Consider the following 19565-nt stretch of genomic DNA (forward strand, 5'->3'; position numbering starts at 1 on the left):
TTATTATTATTATTATTATTATTATTATTATTAGATTCATAGGGTTGGGAGTGACCCCAATGGCTATCCAATCCAACCCCCTTCTGCCAGGCAGGAAGATAGATTTAGTAGTATATTATTATCCAATATAATAATAATAATAATAATAATAATAATAATAATAATAATAATACACACAGAATTGGGAGAGATCCCAAGGAATTACTATTATATTCTTATCTATTGCTATTACTATTATTAGCATTAGCTTTATAGTTGATCATCAAGTCCAACCGCCTTCTGCCAGGCAGGAAGATAGATTTAGAGCTATATTATTATCCAAAATAATAATAATAATAATAATAATAATAATAATAATAATAATACACACAGAATTGGGAGAGATCCCAAGGAATTACTATTATATTCTTATCTATTGCTATTATTATTAGCATTAGCCTCAGAGTTGACCATCCAGTCCAACCCCCTTCTGCCGGGCAGGAATATAGAATTACTATTATATTATTATCTGTTATTATCTGCCAGGCAGGAACATATAATTACTATTATGTTAGTATCTTCTATTATTATTATTATTAGATTTATCAAGTTGGGAGAGACCTCAAAAACCATCCAGTCCAACCCCCTTCTGCTAGGCAGGAAGGGAGCATCCAAACCCTCCTGACAGATAGCCATCCAGCCCTTGCTTCGTCATAGTAGGAGCAATAATTATAATAATAATGGAACCAAAGACTCCTAGAGTTGGGTATCCAGTCCAACTCCCTTCTTCCAGGAAGGAAAGACACCATCAAAGCACCCCCAACAGATGGCCATCCAACCTCTGTTGCAAAGACTTCGAGGCAGTGAGTTCCACTGTTGAACAGTTGTGTTCAACTGGAATCTCCTTCCCTGTCATTTGAATCCTTTGAAAGGCTAAAGCTCCCATTGAGTCTCAGTTTGAGGATTTCTGAGAAGGAGAGACCACTATTTGTATATCGGCGTATTGTATATGAGCGTCTCCCAGTGAAGCCCGTTGGCTTCTCTTTCTGGCGGCCGAGCCGAAGCAGCGCTCTTTGGCTCGTTGGTGCTTTCTGACTGTTTTGGGGGAAACAAAGCCAGCGGGTTCCTCTGCAACTGAATCAACCCCCGCTTCCCTTAAGAAGCCCCTTTTTTTCCGCGAAAGGCCCCGGCACTCTCCCCAGATTATAAAATACGGCCCTAATTAAAACGGAGTTATTAGCCGAGTCCCGGAAAGCTATTTCGGTGAGTAATGCACACAAGTCGCCCGCTGTTAATGGTTTCCTGCGTGCGCCATTGATAAAAAAACATCCTTCTAAAAATAGAGCGAGCCAGTCGAGTCCGATGTTCTGCTTCCTGGAAATGGGGGCCAAGCCTGAGTTGGTCGTGTGGGTTTTGTCCCAGGTTCGACTCGCAAGGGAAACACCTGGAGACGTCCTCCATCTCCAATGGCTGGTCTGGGGGAAGCGGAGGAAGCGGCGGAGGAGGATCAGGCCCGAACTGGAAGACGCTGCGGGAGAGCAAGACTGGGAACCTGGGCCAGGGAGAGAAGGTATTTGGACGCCGTCAAGATGCCTTCCTGTCCTGGGCCTTTTGGGGTCTTCATTCATGACTTGGAGGAAGGTTTGGACTCGCGGGTATGGGCGAACTTTGGCCCTCCCTCCAGGTGTTTTGGACCGGCTGTTAGGAATTGTGCGAGTTGAAATCCAAAACACCTGGAGGGTGGACCAAAGTTTGCCCACGAGAGAGCCGATTGGCCCAACACTCACACAACAGGGAGAAAGAAATGGCGGAAGTAGGCTATTATTGCTTATTATTATTATTATTATTATTATTATTATTATTATTATTAGGAACCACGGTGGCACAATGGGTTAAACTCTTGTGCTGGCTAAATTGCTTTCCTGCAAGTCGGCTGGTTGAAATCTGCAAGATGGGGTGAGTTCCCATCTGTCAGCTCTAACTTGTCATGCAGGGACATGAGAGAAGCCTCCCACAGGATGGTAAAAAATCCAGGCCATCCCCTGGACAACGTCTTTGCAGATGGCCAATTCTCTCACACCAGACGCGAGCTGCAGTTTCTCAAGTCACTCCTGACACGATAAAAATATTATTATTATTATTATTATTATTATATTTATTATATTATATTTATATTTATACCCCGCTTTATCTCTCCAAAGAGGTTGGGTAGGATGGCTCTCTTTTGGGGCTCTCTTCCATCTCTAGGATTATTTATTTATTTATTTATTATTTACTCATAATAATAATACAGTAGAGTCTCACTTATCCAACACTCGCTTATCCAACGTTCTGGATTATCCAACGCATTTTTGAAGTCAATGTTTTCAATACATCGTGATATTTTGGTGCTAAATTCATAAATACAGTAATTACTACATAGCATTACTGCGTATTGAACTACTCTTCCTGTCAAATCTGTTGTATAACATGATGTTTTGGTGCTTAATTTGTAAAATCATAACCTAATTTGATGTTTAATAGACTTTTCCTTAATCCCTCCTTATTATCCAACATATTCGCTTATACAACATTCTGCCGGCCCGTTTATGTTGGATAAGTGAGACTCTACTGTAATACTTTATTCTTATATCCCGCCCCATCTTCCCGAGGATACTCAGGGTGGCTAAGCCCAGCAGTGTAATAAAATACAACGGTAAAAACAAGTCCAAACACAACAATAAGTACATCAGAGTATAACACAGAGCAACAACAATTTACAATTGTGTCTTTATGGAAAAAGGGTTTGGATTTTTTTTTAGCGATTCCAAGTCTTACGATGTTATGATTCTAGGCTGCCTGAATAGCCTTCTGTCGGGAGGGATCGGATGGTGCCTTACTGCCTTTCTCAGGGCAGACTAAAGGGCCCTCTTTGGGCTCTCTTCCAACTAGGGTTTTATGCAGAGGCCATCTGTCAGGAGGGGTCAGGTGGTGCTTTTTTTGCCCAATCAAAGGGTCAGACTGGATAGTCTTTAGAGTCTCCAAAGACTCTTCTGAAGCTCTGCTTCTGTTCTAAGGGAAGGTGGAGTCCTCGGCGTTTCCTCACAAGGACAAACCCATTCACTCCTCTTTCTGCCCCAAATGGCAGGCTGAACTTGCCCCGGGCCATTATTACGGGGAAACGCGGCGGATTGGAAGCAACGTAAACGCCGCATGCGACGGAGCAGAAACCCCGGCCGACAGATTCGCTGCCGAAATGTCAACGCTGTAATAAAGTCTTTTTTTTTTCTTTTTGTCAAAAAGAGTACCGGGATCCCCTCTTTTTCTCTGCCGGGGTTTGGATCTCACCTGTTCCCAGTCGTCACAGTCCCTGGCCCATTTCGTTGTCTCTTTATTTGATTTATAGCCCACTTTTCCCAGGCCCAGAGCAGCTTACAGTGTGTGAATTAATTTGAAATAACTAATGGGCAATACAAATATATATTGTATTTTAAAGGGGTCTTACCCAGCCTTTCCTTTCGAATACTAAAAACGCATAAGGCACGTTGTTTTGCTCCAATAAATAATCTAAAAATGTAATGTGCATTTTTCCCATGGAGTAAACAACAAAGCCACTGAACCAAATGGCACCAAATTTGGCCACAAAAAACATAGTCATCCAATCTATGTCTTTCAATAAAAAAAACTTAGAGAAATAAAGTCCAAATAACAGAAAACCCCTAAATGCTTACCACGTATGCACAGAGGCCCCCCAGGAACTGAAACAACTACATTATCAACAACTCGTAGCTATGCACAGAGCCTAACACCACTTTTAAAATACATTGCCAAGGTGGAATAGCCTTGCAGCTTCAAAGCCAGGCTGCTTCCTAACCAGGGGGATCCTAACCACAGGATTATGCCACAGCAATGGGGTATAAATATAATAATAATAATAATATTTTTATCGTGTCAGGAAAAAGCCCTCCAAATCATCATCATTATCATTATTTTGCCTGAAAACAATCAAAAACACATTTTAAATAGTTCAAAGGAATATGTATAGAAGAGGTCAAACTATGACAACACTTGCTATTGTTGTTGTTATTATTACAGTAGAGTCTCACTTATCCAACGTTCTGGATTATCCAACACAGTTTACCTCCCGTCCCGATCCACAGCTGTTTCTCTAGGCAGCAAGGATTGAACTTTTTATGGATTTATTTTCTGACAATGTTGCTACTACAAGTTCATTTTATGCAATTCTATCTTTATTTGTAGTCAGTTTGTTAATAGCCAATGTTTTTTTAGTCAATTTTTTTCAATATATGTTTAGGTGCTAAATTCATAAATGCAGTAATTACTACATAACGCTACCGTGTATTGAACTGCTTTTTCTGATGTTTTTGGTGCTTAGTTTGTAAAATCATAATGTAATTTGACGTTTCATAGGCTTTTCCTTAATCCTCCTTATTATCCAACATTTTCGCGTATCCAACATTCTGCTGGCCCGTTTATGTTGGATAAGTGAGACTCTACTGTATTATTATTATTATTACTACTACTACTACCCTGGAATACAGCACTGCAGCAGGGTCTCTCCTTTTCCCAAAATGTATTATTATTATTATTATGTGTGATCTATTCCTGAGATACATCCTTGGCTCTGCTGTTGGAGAGTGTGAGTTTGTTGTGTTGTGCTGACGGGGAATACATGAAAGAACGTGCCTCTCTGTGTCTTGGCAGGCCGACTACTACAGCTGCATCGGGACCGTGATCTACTTGCGGAAGGAGAAGTGTCTCTACAAGGCCTGCCCCTCCCCGGACTGCAACAAGAAACTGGTGGACGAGCAGAACGGCCTCTACCGCTGCGAGAAGTGCAACCTGGAGACCCCCAACTTCAAGCACCGCATGATCCTCCAGGTGAGTCCGCAGCAACTATAGCCGTGGGATGATGGGAGTTGCAGTCTATTCAGGTCAACTTGGAGGCCTCTTTATCATGGTTTCCCAAACTATGGCACTTGGATGGCCCAGTGACGGCTTTACTGTTATACACTTATCACTTATCGCTGGGGTTATGTTCCAGGACCACCCGCAATAAGTGAAAATTCGCGAAGTAGAGACACTATATTTATTTTAATATTTATACATTATTATAGTAGTTATACACTATTTTAAATCTTTATCAATCAATTGTGTGTTGATAAATCGCCTCCTTCTCCTCCTGTTGCCACTTGGGCTCCTTTTCTCTCCCTTTGGCTTCTCCTTCCTCCCTTCCTTAGGCTGTAAATTGTAATTTTTATGATTTATAATAATCTTTTAGGGTTTATTGAAAAACTGCAAAACAGCAAATCCGCAAAAAGTGAACTGTGAAGTAGTGAGGGAACACTTTACCTCTCCTTCCGTCTTTTCTTTCCTTCTTGTCCGTCCTTTCCTTCCCCTTCCTTCCTTTCTTCCTCTTGTTATTTCCTTCCTTCCATGCCTTCTTTACTTCCTGACCTTCCCCTTCCTTCCTTCCTCCTGTCTTTTTTTCCTTCTTGTGTTTCCCTTCCCCTTCCTTCCATTCCTTCTTGCTGTTCCCTTCACCTTGCTTCCTTCTTCCTGTCCTTCCTTCCTGTCCTTCCCTTCCCCTTCCTTCTTTCCTTCTTATTTATTTATTTATTTGTTTGTTTATAGTATTTATATTCCGCCCTTCTTTCTCACCCCGAAGGGGACTCAGGGCGGATCACATTGTACACATATAAGGCAAACATTCAATGCCATATAACATAGAACAGAGACAGACGCAGAGGCAATTTAAACCTTCTCCAGCTCCAGCTTCCTGAGGGTATGCTTGATTCCGGCCACAGGGGGAGCAGCTGCTTCATCCTCCACTGCGACGGCAACTTCCTCATTCCAATGGTGGCTGGATTATTTTTTTATGGTGTTGTAAATTAGCCTCCCCACATATAAGTGGTACCTAAATTTCCTACTTGATAGATGCAACTATCTTTCGGGTTGCTTAGGTCAGCATCAACGAGCAGGGGCTATATTTTTTATTTTTAATTGTTGGGTGCTCACCCCGACACGGGCTGGCCTCTAACCCATGACCTCTTGGTTTTTTGGGTTTTGTGTGTGTGTGTGTGTGTGTGTGTGTGTGTGTGTGTGTGTGTGTCAGGAGCAACCAGAGTTGCTTCTGGAGTGAGAGAACTGGCCGTCTGCAAGGACGTTGCCCAGGGGACAGCCGGATGTTTTGATGTTTTACCATCCTTGTGGGAGGCTTCTCTCATGTCCCTGCCTAGAGCTGGAGCTGAAAGAGGGAGCTCATCCACGCTCTCCCCAGGTGGGATTCGAACCCGGCACCTTTCAGGTCAGCAACCCAACATTCAAGTCACGAGGCTTTTATCCCCTAGGCCACCGGAGGCTCCTTTTGGTCAGAGTGATTTATTGCAGCTGGCTGCTAACCAGCCTGCGCCACAGCCCGGCCCCTTCCTTCCTTCTGTTCCCTTTTTCCTTTTCTTTTCTTCCCCTCCCATTCTTTCCTTCTTACTCTTCCTTCCTTCCTTCCTTCCTTCCTTCCTTCCTTCCTTCCTTCCTTTCCCGCTTTCCCTCCTTCCTTGCATTTGGGGAGTTTTGCCCCTGATGTGGCTGTGGCTGCCTCCTTCTCTCTCTCTCTCTCTCCCTCTCTTTCTCTCTTCCTTTTCCCCTCCGGTTCCTTCCTTCCTTCCCTCCTTCCTTCCTCCTCTTCTCTCTCTTTGCCTCCCGTTGGCCTCCTCTTCCTTCCTTCTAATGCGGGACGGCATTGCGGGAAAGAGAGAGAGAGAGAGAGAGTGGTAATTGCCCTGATTCAGCGGCTCCCTCCCTATATTTAGCCGTCTTTCTTTCTTTCCGGCGAACGAACGTTCTGTGCTTTCTCGGTGGCGCATTAGCGGCGGGTCTCTCCCCGGGCGCCGGTTGCGAGGCGCCCCGCTTGCGCTAAACATTGGGCCTGCCTTCGGCCCCACAATTAGGGCCCATTTCGGAGTCTCGGAAATGAAAGCGGGGGCGGCCGTGGCCTTATTACGATGCGGGGGTTCCTCTTTTAAAAGGAAGGGACAAAGCCTGAAGTGGAGGTCTGGGGCCTCAATTGCGGCCCACTCCGCTTTCCCTCCTCTTCCTCCTCCTCATTTCCCACGTCAAAAGCCCTAAAGACCTGCGAAATCCGCACTTGCGTGGGAACCAAGGCCCAGAAGAAATGATAAGGCCCTCAATGGTTTCTTTGAGGCCTTATAGCAGGGGTCCCCAGTTCATGATCCTTCAGACCGTTGGAGGGCCGGACTATAGTTGGCCACCAAGCAATAATAATAATTAATAATAATAACAACCACGACAATAATAATATCAAAGAGGGTTGGAAGAGACCCTTTGGGCCATTGAGTCCAATCCCCTTCTGCCTCTGTGCACCAAAAGCACAAGCAAAGCACCCCTTACAGATGGCCACCCAGCCTCAATGTTAATAATAATAATAATAATAATAATAATAATAATAATAATAATAATAATAATAATAAAGAGGGTTGGAAGAGACCCCTTGGGCCATTTAGTCCAACCCCCTTCTACCTCTGTGCACCAAAAGCACAAGCAAAGCACCCCTGACAGATGGCCACCCAGCCTCAATGTTAATAATAAGGGTTGTAAGAGAAGAGACCCCTTGGGTCATTTAGTCTAACCCGCTTCTGCCCTTGTGCCGTGGGGGCCGGATAAATAGCTTCGATGGGCCGCATCCGGCCCCCGGGCCTTAGTTTGGGGACCCCTGCCTTATAGCATCTATGGCACAGATGCCCAATGGGGGCTGGCTTTGTTATTTTTGGCCACTACCTTCCCATATATATACGGTATCGTCCACTCCTACTCCTTGCTCATTATTTACTATACACCACTTTGCATGTCATTTAGAGAGAGCAAGCAGGGTACTACTAATGATAATAATATAATTTGATCATTGGTATATACAGTAGAGTCTCGCTTATCCAACGTAAATGGGTTGGCAGAACATTGGATAAGCGAATATGTTGGATAATGAGAGATTAAGGGAAAGCCTATTAAACATCAAATTAGGTTATGATTTACAAATTAAGCACCAAAACACCATGTTATACAACAAATTTGACAGAAAAAGTAGTTCAATACACAGTAATGCTATGTAATAATTACTTTATTTACGAATTTAGCACCAAAATATCACGATGTATTGAAAACATTGACTACAAAAATGTGTTGGATAATCAGAACGTTGGATAAGTGAGACTCTACTGTATATGTTGGAGCCTCCGGGGGCTCAGTGTGTTAAAGTGCTGAGCTGCTGAACTTGCAGACCGAAAGGTCCCAGGTTCAAATTTGGGGAGCAGAGTGAGCGCCTGCTGTAAGCTCCAGCTTCTGCCAACCTAGCAGTTCAAAAACATGCCAATGTGAGTAGATCAATAGGTACCGCTCTGGCGGGAAGGTAATGGCGCTCCATGCAGTCATACTGGCCACATGACCTTGGAGGTGTCTACGGACAACGCCAGCTCTTCGGCTTAGAAATGGAGATGAGCACCAACCCCCAGAGTCGGACACGACTGGACTTAACGTCAGGGGAAACCTTTACCTTTACCTTTTTATATATATGTTAGCTTTGAAATGGCATTGTATTGGTTTTACTGTATGCCACATTGCAACTCTTCTTTTAGAGACAACAAGCAGGGTACTAATAATAATATAATTTGAACGTTGGTATCTATTTTATAGGTTTGGAATGGTATTGATTTTACTGGATGCTGCTTTGTGTGTCTCCTTTTAAAGAGAACAAGCAGGGTGATAAATAATAATAATAATAGTAATAATTATTATTATTATTTGAAACACAACACGATGAGTCCACAGCAGACACTCTGTTGGCTGTTGTATTGGATCACATGTCGGACACTTCCCATTATTATTATTATTAGTATTATTATTATTATTATTATTATTATTATTGAGAAATTCATGTCTAACCCTGATAGGTTTGCTTTCTCTTCTGCTGCAGGTGAACATTGCAGACTTCCAGGACCAACAGTGGGTCACCTGCTTCCAGGAGGCTGCGGAGACCATCTTGGGCCAGAATGCAACCTATTTGGGGGAACTGAAGGAAACGGTCAGTCAGATGGCAGGGATTCTGCCGTTATAGCAACCTTCTTGAGGTTTCTCATTCACCTGGAGGCATTATTTTTATTGTGGGTGAACTACAACTCCCAGAAAGGGAGGTCAGTTCCCTCCAAACCCTTCCAGTAATCACATTTGCCAGTATTTTTTGCTGGTCATGGGGACTCTGTATGCCGAGTTTGGTCCAATTCTATCTTGGGTGGAATCCAAAGTGCTTATTGATTGCAGGTGAACTATACATCCCTATACCTACAACTCCAAAATGTCCAGGCCAATTCCCCTCAAAACCCACCAGTATTCAAATGTGGGCATATCGGGTATGCATGCCAAGTTTGGTCCAGATCCATCATTGTTTAGGTTCATGGATGTAGGTGAACTACAACTCCTATAAATCCCTTCATAGACTTCCAGTATTTTTTGCTATTCATGGGGATTCTGTTTGCCAAATTCCAGGTCCATCGTTGGTGGGGTCCACTGGGATATATAGTTCACCTGCAATCTAAGAATATTGCAAGTGAAATAAATACAATAATAAAAGTAATAATAATAATAATATTACTATGTCATTGTGTCAATAATAACAACAACAACAACAACAGCAACAATAATAATACAACAGCCAGCAGAGTGTCTGCTGTGGACTCATCTTGTTATGTTTCAAATAATAATAATTATAATTATAATAATGATGATGTGATTTTGTGATACGAAATCCAGCATATCTATCTTGTTTGCTGTGTCATATAATAATAATAATAATAATAATAATAATAGTAATAGTAATACAGTAGAGTTTCACTTATCCCACATAAACGGGCCAGCAGAACATTGGATAAGCAAATACGTTGGATAATAAGGAGGCATTAAGTAAAAGCCTATTAAACATCAAATTAGGCTATGATTTTACAAATTTAGCACCAAAACATCACAATGTATTGAAAACACTGACTATAAAAATATTGTAGTCAAAAAAAGCAGACTTCGTTGGATAATACAGAATGTTGGATAAGCGAAGGCTGGATAAGTGAGACTCTACTGTAATAATAATAATAATAATAATAATAATAATAATAATAATAATAATAATAATAATAATAATAGCAGCTCTCAAGTGGCCGCATTCAATTTGGAGAAGCGATTCCTCCTAAACGTTCTGGAAGAACCTCCTGACATTAAGAGCTGTGGAATAGGAACTCTGATAGCACTCTGGGTGGCCATCAGTTGGGAAGGTTTTGATAGACTAGATGGCCTTTAGAGGTCCCGTCCAAATCTCGGATTGTAGGAAAGCAGCAAATCAGAGACCCCGAAGCGACTAGAGATCATGTTCCCATCCATCAAAGCTCTTTAGGCTCTGAATTGTTGTTGTTATTTCCGCAGGACGAACACGCCTTCAACTCAATCATTGAGAAGTCCTTCTTCGCCACCTTCGAATTCCGAGTGAGGGCCAAGATGGAGATGTTCAATGTAAGACCCTCAATGTAATGCCGCCCCCCCTCCCCAGATGTGCTGCACTACAAATCCCATAATCCTAGTCCTCTTAAAACTCCTCTTAAAAGCCCTTCAGAGCTTAATGTCCATAATCTCTGCTGCTTTCTTTGAGCCTCTGCCCTAAATCCACGGCTGAGGGGCTGCGACTGACGCACTCCGGAGAAGCGCTCCTTGCTCACATCATGTTGTTTGCAAGCCAGGCGTCCCTCTTGTATACATCCTTCATTACCGACTTGTATTGATGCAGCTGAGAATCGCATTGGCCTTCTTCGCTGCTGCATCACTCTCTTGACTCGCATTCAGTTTATGATTGCCTAAGATTCCTAGGTCTCTTTCACAGGGACTGTTTCCAAGCCAGGTGTCACCCATCCCATATATATATATATATATATATATATATATATATATATATATAACACCCTGTTGATGCAGCCTAGAATCGCATTGGCCTTTTCCGCAGCCGCATCGCACTCTTGTCTCCTGTCCGGCTTAGCTATATTCCTCTTATCAAGCCATAGCCAATATTACTTCCATTTGGGCACTGGGCTCCTGTTGATGTAGCCTAGAATTGCATTGGCCTCCTATACATTCAATTTGGAATCGTATTGGCCTTTTCCACTGCTGCATCACACTCTTGACTCCTGTCTAGCTTAGCTATATTACTCTTATCAAGCCATAGCCAATATTACTTTCTCCCCATTTGGACAATGGACCCGTATTGATGTAGCCTAGAATCACATTGGCCTCCTGAATTGGGCTTTTCCTCTGCTGCATCACACTCTTGACTCATGTCCTGCTTATATATATTACTATTGTCAAGCTATCCCTGATATTATTTCCACCTAGACCGTGAATTGCTATAGATCGATATCACTCTTATTGATTGAGTTTGGGATCGTATTGGCCTTTTCTGCTGCTGCATCACACTATTGACTCATTTCCAGCTTATATAAAGCCATTACTGATATTACTTCCTTCCACCTAGACCATGAATTCCTATAGATCAACATTACATCCCTCCATCTGAACACAGCACTGAGTTTGAGATCGTATTGGCCTTTTCCGCTGCTGCATCACACTCTTGACTCATTTCCAACTTTTATATATTACTACTGTCAAGCTATTGCTGATATTACTTCCTTCCATCTGAACACTGCACTCCTATAGATTGAGTTTGGGATTGCATTGGCCTTTCTTGCTGCTGCATCACACTCTTGGCTTATTTATATATACGGTATATTAGTATCGTCAAGCCATAGGTGATATTACCTCCCTCCACCTAGACCGTGAATTCCTATAGATAGATATTACTTCTCTCCATCTGAACACGACATTCTTAAAGATTGAGTTTGGGATTGCATTGGCCTTTCCTGCTGCTTCATCACACTCTTGACTCATTTCTAGCTTATATATATTACTATTATTTCCTTCCACCTAGACTGTGAATTCCTAGAGATCGATATTACTTCCCTCCATCTGAACACAGCACTCTTACAGATTTGAGTTTGGGATCGTATTGGTCTTTTCCGCTGCTGCATCACACTCTTGACTCATTTCTAGCTTATATATATTACAGTAGAGTCTCACTTATCCAAGCCTCGCTTATCCAAGCCTCTGGATAATCCAAGCCATTTTTGTAGTCAGTGTTTTCAATATATCCTGATATTTTGGTGCTAAATTCGTAAATACAGTAATTACAACATAACATTACTGTGTATTGAACTACTTCTTCTGTCAAATTTGTTGTATAACATGAAGTTTTGGTGCTTAATTTGTAAAATCATAACCTAATTTGATGTTTAATAGGCTTTTTCTTAATCCCTCCTTATTATCCAAGATATTCGCTTATCCAAGCTTCTGCTGGCCCGTTTAGCTTGGATAAGTGAGACTACTGTACTATTATTTCCTTCCACCTAGACTGTGAATTCCTATAGATCGATATTACTTCCCTCCATCTGAACACGGCACTCTTATAAATTTGAGTTTGGGATCGTATAGGTCTTTTCCGCTGCTGCATCACACTCTTGACTCATTTCTAGATTATATATATTACTATTATTTCCTTCCACCTAGACTGTGAATTCCTATAGATCGATATCACTTCCCTCCATCTGAACACGGCACTCTTATAGATTGAGTTTGGGATTGTATTGGCCTTTTCCGCTGCTGCATCACACTCTTGACTCATTTCTAGCTTATATATATATTACTATTATTTCCTTCCACCTAGACTGTGAATTCCTATAGATCGATATTACTTTCCTCCATCTGAACATGGCACTCTTACAGATTTGAGTTTGGGATCGTATTGGTCTTTTCCGCTGCTGCATCACACTCTTCACTCTTTTCCAGCTTATATATATTACTACTTGCAAGCCATCGCTAATATTACAGTAGAGTCTCACTTATCCAACATAAACAGGCCGGCAGAATGTTGGATAAGCGAATATGTTGGATAATAAGGAGGCATTAAGGAAAAGCCTATTAAACATCAAATTAGGTTATGATTTTACAAATGAAGTACTAAAACATCATGTTAGACAACAAATTTGGCAGAAAAAGTAGTTCAATACGCAGTAATGCTATATAGTAATTACTGTATTTATGAATTTAGCACCAAAATATCATGAAATATTGAAAACATTAACTACAAAAATGCGTTGGATAATCCAGAACGTTGGATAAGCAAATGTTGGATAAGTGAGACTCTACTGTATTAGTATTGTCAAGCCATCGGTGATATTACCTAGACAGTGAATTCCTATAGATTGATATTACTTCCCTCCGTCTGAACACGACATTCTTATAGATTGAGTTTGGGATTGCATTGGCCTTTCCTGCTGCTGCATCACACTCTTGACTCATTTCCAGCTTATATATATTACTATTGTCAAGCCATCGCTGATATTACTTCCTTCCACCTAGACCATGAATTCCTATAGACCAACATTACTTCCTTCCATCTGAACAGAGCACTGAGTTTGAGATCGTATTGGCTGTTTCCGCTGCTGCATCACACTCTTGACTCATTTCCAGCTTATATATATTAGTATTGTCAAGCCATCGGTGATATTACCTAGATAGTGAATTCCTATGGATAGGTAATACTTCCCTTTATCTGAACGCGACATTCTTATAGATTGAGCTTGGGATTGCATTGGCCTTTTCTGCTGCTGTGTGACGCTTCTCTGTGTGTGTGTGTGTCTCCAAAGGACGAATTGCGGCTGAAGACGACGGCCCTGGAGGTGAAGCCGGTCAACCACAAGGAGTACGGCCATCGCCTGGTGCAGTCCATCCGGAGCAACGCCGAGCGGTTGCGCTGAAAGCGAGCCCTCCTTCCTCCTCGTGTCGGGAAAAAGGTTCAGGCTGTTTTGATGGGGTGGGGGGCCGACAACAACAGTCCAATGAAGGCAATTGGATGGAGTGGCCGACCCTGTCTCTTTTCTCTCTCTCTCTCTCTCTCCTTTCCCGTTGCCTTCAAAGGCTCCTTTCCGCCGCCGCTTGACGCTCGGAATGGCAATATGTTGGAATTATTAATCAAAGGCCCCGTATCTCTTCCATCTGAAGAATATCCTTCCTCCGGGGTTTAATAGGCTGAGTCAGATGGGCCTGATATTAATCAAAATTGTCTCTTCTGAGAGCGGGTGATAAGCGGCGGCGCGGCGGCCCCCGGGGAAATCTGGGCAACTACAAAGCACACCCTTTAGTTTCCTTTTCTCCCCCCCACTTCAATTAATGCATATTTCTCCCCCGCCCCGTTTTTTTGGCGCTGTGTTGTGTTACCTGTCCATAGGTTTTTTTGCTGTTGTTCGTTCCGTTCTGGCATTTACACGCCAGCGCATTTCCCTTGCCAAATTGGCTTTCGTTCATGCGCTCCTTTCTCAATAAAACGCTGTTCAGTCGCTTCTTGGGGTTCGGGTTTTTTTCTGCAGACGCCGGCATCTCTGGGTTAGTTGGTTTTTTTATAAAAAAATTTCATTACTTGGAAAGCAATTAATTAGTCTTCCCGTAATATGGGAAGGGAAGGGAGCATCGTTGGCGGCGTTTGCAAGGAAAGCCTGAATGGGGATCGCCTCTCGTCCTATCCATATTAATATTATTATAATTCTCATTTGCTCCTCTTTGCCCATTGACTTTGTATTCATATTAATATTATTATTATTATAATTCCCATTTGCTCCTACTTGCCAATTATTATTAATAAATATAAATTAAATAAATTAAATTACTAATTTTACATTAAATAAATAAATATTATTGTTCTCATATTATTAATAATTATACATTAAATAAATTAATTAATAATTATACATTAAATAAATAAATATTATTCTCATTGGCTCCTCCTTGCCAATTGACTATTAGTATTCCTATTAATATTATTATAATTCTCATTTGCTCCTCCATGCCAATTGACTTTGTATTCATATTAATATTATTATAATTCTCATTTGCTCCCCCTTGCCAATTAGTTATTATTAATAAATAATTAAAAATAAATTAAATTAGTAATTATTCATTAAATAAATGAATAAATAAATATTCTCATTGGCTTCTCCTTGCCAATTGACTATTAGTATTCACATTAATATTATTATAATTCTTATTTGCTCCTCCTTCATATTAATATTATTAGTATTATAATTCTCATTTGCTCCTTGCCAATTATTATTAATAATTATACATTTAATAAATTAATTTAGCAATTACACATTAAATAAATATTCTCATTGGCTCCTCCTTGCCAATTGACTATTAGTATTCGTATTAATATTATTATAATTCTCATTTGCTCCTCCTTGCCAGTTGGCTATTAGTATTAGTATTAATATTATTAGTATTAATATTATTATTATATCATAATTATAATATTAGTACATATATTATATTATTATTAAAATATAATATAATATAATAATGTATACGTTATATTATGTTATTAATATATTATTATATTTATTGTAATATTATATTATTATAATATTTAATATTATTTAGCATTATTACTGTTATTAGTATTCATAAGTAATAATAGTACCAGGGCTCTGGTGATGCAGTGTGTTAAAGCGCTGAGCTGCTAAACTTGTGGACCGAAAGGTCGCAGGTTCGAATCCAGGGAACGGAGTGGGCGCCCACTGTTAGCCCCAGTTTCTGCCATCCTAGCAGTTCGAACACATTTGTGAGTAGATCAATAGGTACTGCTCTGGCGGGAAGGCAAAGGTGTCTACGGACAACGCCGGCTCTTGGGCTTAGAAATGGAGATGAGCACTATCCCCTTAATGTCAAAGGGAAACCTTTATGTACTTTACTAATAGCATTGTTTACAACCATTATTATTACTGTTATTAGTCTTGTTACTTGATATTGATACTATTATGATGTATTGCTTCATATTAGCAGCGGCAACATGATTACCATTACTACTATTGTTACGGATGATACTGATGAGACCTTCCTTTTCCCCGTCCAGAGGGAACGCTTCCAGGACCCTCTTCCCCGCCACATGTCCTAATTAGCGGCTCATTAAGTCCCGGCATCGTTAGTATCCATCCAAAGGGTTTGCCGGCTTTGCCGAGGGGCCTTTTCCTTAGCAAAGGGCGGTTGGGGGGGGGGGGTGTCTCTTCTTTCCTGAACGTCCCTGGGATCCCCTTGAAGCCTTTGTTGTGAGACCCAGACGGACCCCGTCTGCTTCCTGTCTGGCCCTTTTTCCTATCCCTTTTGGGGAGGGGGAGGGGGGTCTTTGACGTTGTCTTTCTCCAAATCCCTTTTCTCCCTCCGAGCAGTATAAATATTATCGACCGGGGTATTTAATACACTAATGAAACAGACAGATATCGACGGCGTAATTAATACACTCCTTAAAAAGAGAAGCTTGGCAGCAGGAGAGATGCTCTGAGGGAGGCGTATTGACCGATTCTGGCAGGAAAAGTGGGGCACAGAGTCGCCGGCGGACCCCCTCCCCGAATAAGGAGCATTGAGGTCTTCGGTCCTGTCGGAAAGACTTGGAAGGCCACGTCGTCTCAGCCCACCTGCCATACAGAAGGACACCACCCGATCCCTCCCGACAGATGGCCAGAGGAGGCGAATACGGTCATTTTGGGTTAGAATCATAGTCGGAAGAGACTTCACAGGCCATCCAGTCCACCCCCATTCAGCCAAGAAGCAGGAAAACCACATTCAAAGCACTCCTGACAGATGGTCATCCAGCCTCTGCTGAAAAACCTCCAAGGAAGAGACCTCACAGGCCATCCAGTCCACCCCCATTTGGCCAAGAAGCAGGAAAAACACATTCAAAGCACTCCTGACAGATGGCCATCCAGCCTCCAAAGAAGGAGCCTCCGCCACACTCCGAGGCAGAGAGTTCCACTAATGAACAGCTCTCACAGTTCCTAATATTCTTAGAGTGGTCCTGACACACAGTCCTCCCTGAACTACAACTCCCAGCATTCCTCAACCATGGCCGGTTCGGAGTAGTCTTCCCTTCGCTTCCTCTTCCGGTCAGTGTTTTCATGGTGGGCTTCATGGATGTGGTGGAGGCTTCTATGTTTGGAGGCTTTGAAACAGGCTGGATGGCCATCTGTTGGGGGTGCTTTGAATGGGAACGGGGTTGGACTGGATGGCCCTAGAAGGAAGGAAGGAAGGAAGGAATTGATTGATTGATTGATTGATTGATTGATTGAAGGAAAGATGGAAGAAAAACATGGAAGAAGGGATGGATGGATGGATGGATGGATGGATGGATGGAAGGAAAGAAGAAAGGAAGGCATGGATGGAATTAAGAAAGGATGGTGGAAGTAATGGAGGATGGATGGAAGGAAGACATGGATGGAATTAAGGAAAGATGGGTGGACGAAATAAAAGATAGATGAATGAATGGAAGGAAGGGATAATTGGATGGAAGCAAGGAAGGATGGATGGAAGGAAAGAAGAAAGGAAGTCATGGATGGAAGAAATGGAGGATGGAAGAAAATGAAGGATGGATGGAAGGAAGACATGGAAGGATGGTGGAAGAAATTGAAATGAAGGAAGGATGGATGGGTGGAAGGAAGGTGGAAGGAAGGAAGACATGGATGGGAGGATGGGAGAAAGGAGGGAAGAAATGGAGGATAGAAGAAAGGAAGGGACAAATGGATGGAAGCAAGGAAGGATGGATGGAAGGAAAGAAGAAAGGAAGACATGGATGGAATTAAGAAAGGATGGTGGAAGTAATGGATGGAATTAAGGAAAGGTGGGTGGACGAAATGAAGGATGGATGAAGGAAGGGATAAATGGATGGAAGGAAAGAAGAAAGGAAGGCATGGATGGAAAAAATGGAGGATGGAAGGAAGGAAGATATGAATGGAATTAAGAAAGAATGGATGGAAGAAATGGAGGATGAATGGAAGGAAGGGATAAATGGATGGATGGAAGCAAGGAAGGATGGATGGAAGGAAAGAAGAAAGGAAGACATGGATGGAAGAAATTGAGGATGAAAGGAAGGAAGATATGAATGGAATTAAGAAAGGATGGATGGAAGAAATGGAGGATGGAAGGATGGATGGATGGAAGGAAGGGATAAATGGATGGAAGGATGGAAGGAAAGAAAGGAAGACATGGATGGAATTAAGGAAGGATGGATGAAAGAAAGGATGGAGGAAGGAAGGAAGACATGGATGGAATTAAGAAAGGATGGATGGAAGGGATAAATGGATGGAAGCAAGGAAGGATGGATGGAAGGAAAGAAGAAAGGAAGACATGGATGGAATTAAGAAAGGATGGATGGAAGGGATAAATGGATGGAAGCAAGGAAGGATGGATGGAAGGAAAGAAGAAAGGAAGACATGGATGGAATTAGGGAAGGATGTATGGAAGAAAGGATGGTGGAAGGATGAATGGGAGGATGGGAGAAATGGAAGGGTGGGTGGGCGAATATGGGGTGGGGCACCCATTCCCGACCACTTTGCGAAATGGCTGGATGCCGGCCGGCTATTACGTCCTGGCTCCGAAGCCTCTTTCTTCCTCCCTTTCTCTCCGCTTCCTTCCATTCTTCCTTTCCTCCTCCTCCTCCTCCCCAATTCCAATCCATTTCCACGAGGGGGGCCCTTGCATCAAACCCCTCTCCCGCTCCCAAGTGTATTGGCTTTTTCTGGTAATTGGCGCTTGTGCTGTCATTAAAAATGACAGCTTTCTCTGGGTAATATTCCTACCTAGCACTTGTAAAAACGCGGCGAACATAACCTATATTTAACTTGCATTATCTCGAGTCTCGCAGCGGCGGCAGGCGCGGCGGCAGCGGCTGCTTCCTCCAGAATCCTATTAGGAATGGAAAGCCGTCCAAAAAGCCCCATAGATAGGAGTCTTAGTAGCCCATAAGCAGGACATGAGCCAAGGCTGTGATGCGGCAGCGAAAAAAGCCAATGCCATTCTAGGCCGCATCAATACAAATAGATCATCTTAAGACGTAGAGGAATGTAGGGATCTTCATGGCAGAAGCGGGGTGGACTGCATTGCCTTTGGGAGTCTCTTCCAGATCTAAGATTCCATAGCTATCCTCTATAAACCTGGTAATATTTATGCAGCTAGATGCACATCTGTCGGGAGGGATTGAATTGCCTTCCTAGCTGGCAGAACGGGATTGGAATGGACAGTTTTTGGAACATATTCCACAACTCTTATAGTCATATTTCTCCCTAAATCTCCCAATATCTATGAGGCTGGGTGGGCATCCGTCAGGAGGGCTTTAATGGTGCCTTCATAGCAGGGGGTTGGACTGGATGGCCTTTGGGATCCCTTCCAACTCTTTAAACCTCCCAATATCTATGAGGCTGAATGGCAATCTGTCGGGAAAGGGTTAGGCTGGATAGTCTTTGGGAGCCCCTTCCAACTCTTAAGATCTCCATAAACCTGGTAACATCTATGAAGCTGGGTGGCCATCTGTCGGGAGGGCTTTGATGGTGTCTTCATGGCAGAAGGGTTGGGTTAGATGGCCTTTGGGATCCCTTCCAACTCTTTAAAACTCA

General features: G+C 42.3%; 1 protein-coding gene across 2 annotated transcripts in view; it reads left to right on the forward strand.

The window, feature by feature from the left end:
* The window catches only part of rpa1 (replication protein A1), a 34489-nt gene extending 20019 nt beyond the window's left edge, over positions 1–14470 (forward strand). Inside the window, exons 12-17 of one of the 2 annotated variants that reach the window (XM_062960043.1) lie at positions 1402–1549; positions 4684–4860; positions 8963–9070; positions 10456–10542; positions 13779–13925; positions 14050–14470. In XM_062960043.1, the coding sequence (XP_062816113.1) occupies positions 1402–1549; positions 4684–4860; positions 8963–9070; positions 10456–10542; positions 13779–13889 (631 nt within the window). In that variant the 3' untranslated portion in view covers positions 13890–13925; positions 14050–14470. Of the gene's footprint in view, positions 1–1401; positions 1550–4683; positions 4861–8962; positions 9071–10455; positions 10543–13778 lie in introns of both variants that reach the window. The other variant, XM_008119451.2, reaches the window with a different exon arrangement.
* The last annotated feature ends 5095 nt before the right edge of the window (positions 14471–19565 follow it).

The sequence above is a fragment of the Anolis carolinensis genome, unplaced genomic scaffold, assembly GCF_035594765.1.
Source record: "Anolis carolinensis isolate JA03-04 unplaced genomic scaffold, rAnoCar3.1.pri scaffold_7, whole genome shotgun sequence".
In the NCBI taxonomy this organism is placed as follows: Eukaryota; Metazoa; Chordata; class Lepidosauria; order Squamata; family Dactyloidae; genus Anolis; species Anolis carolinensis.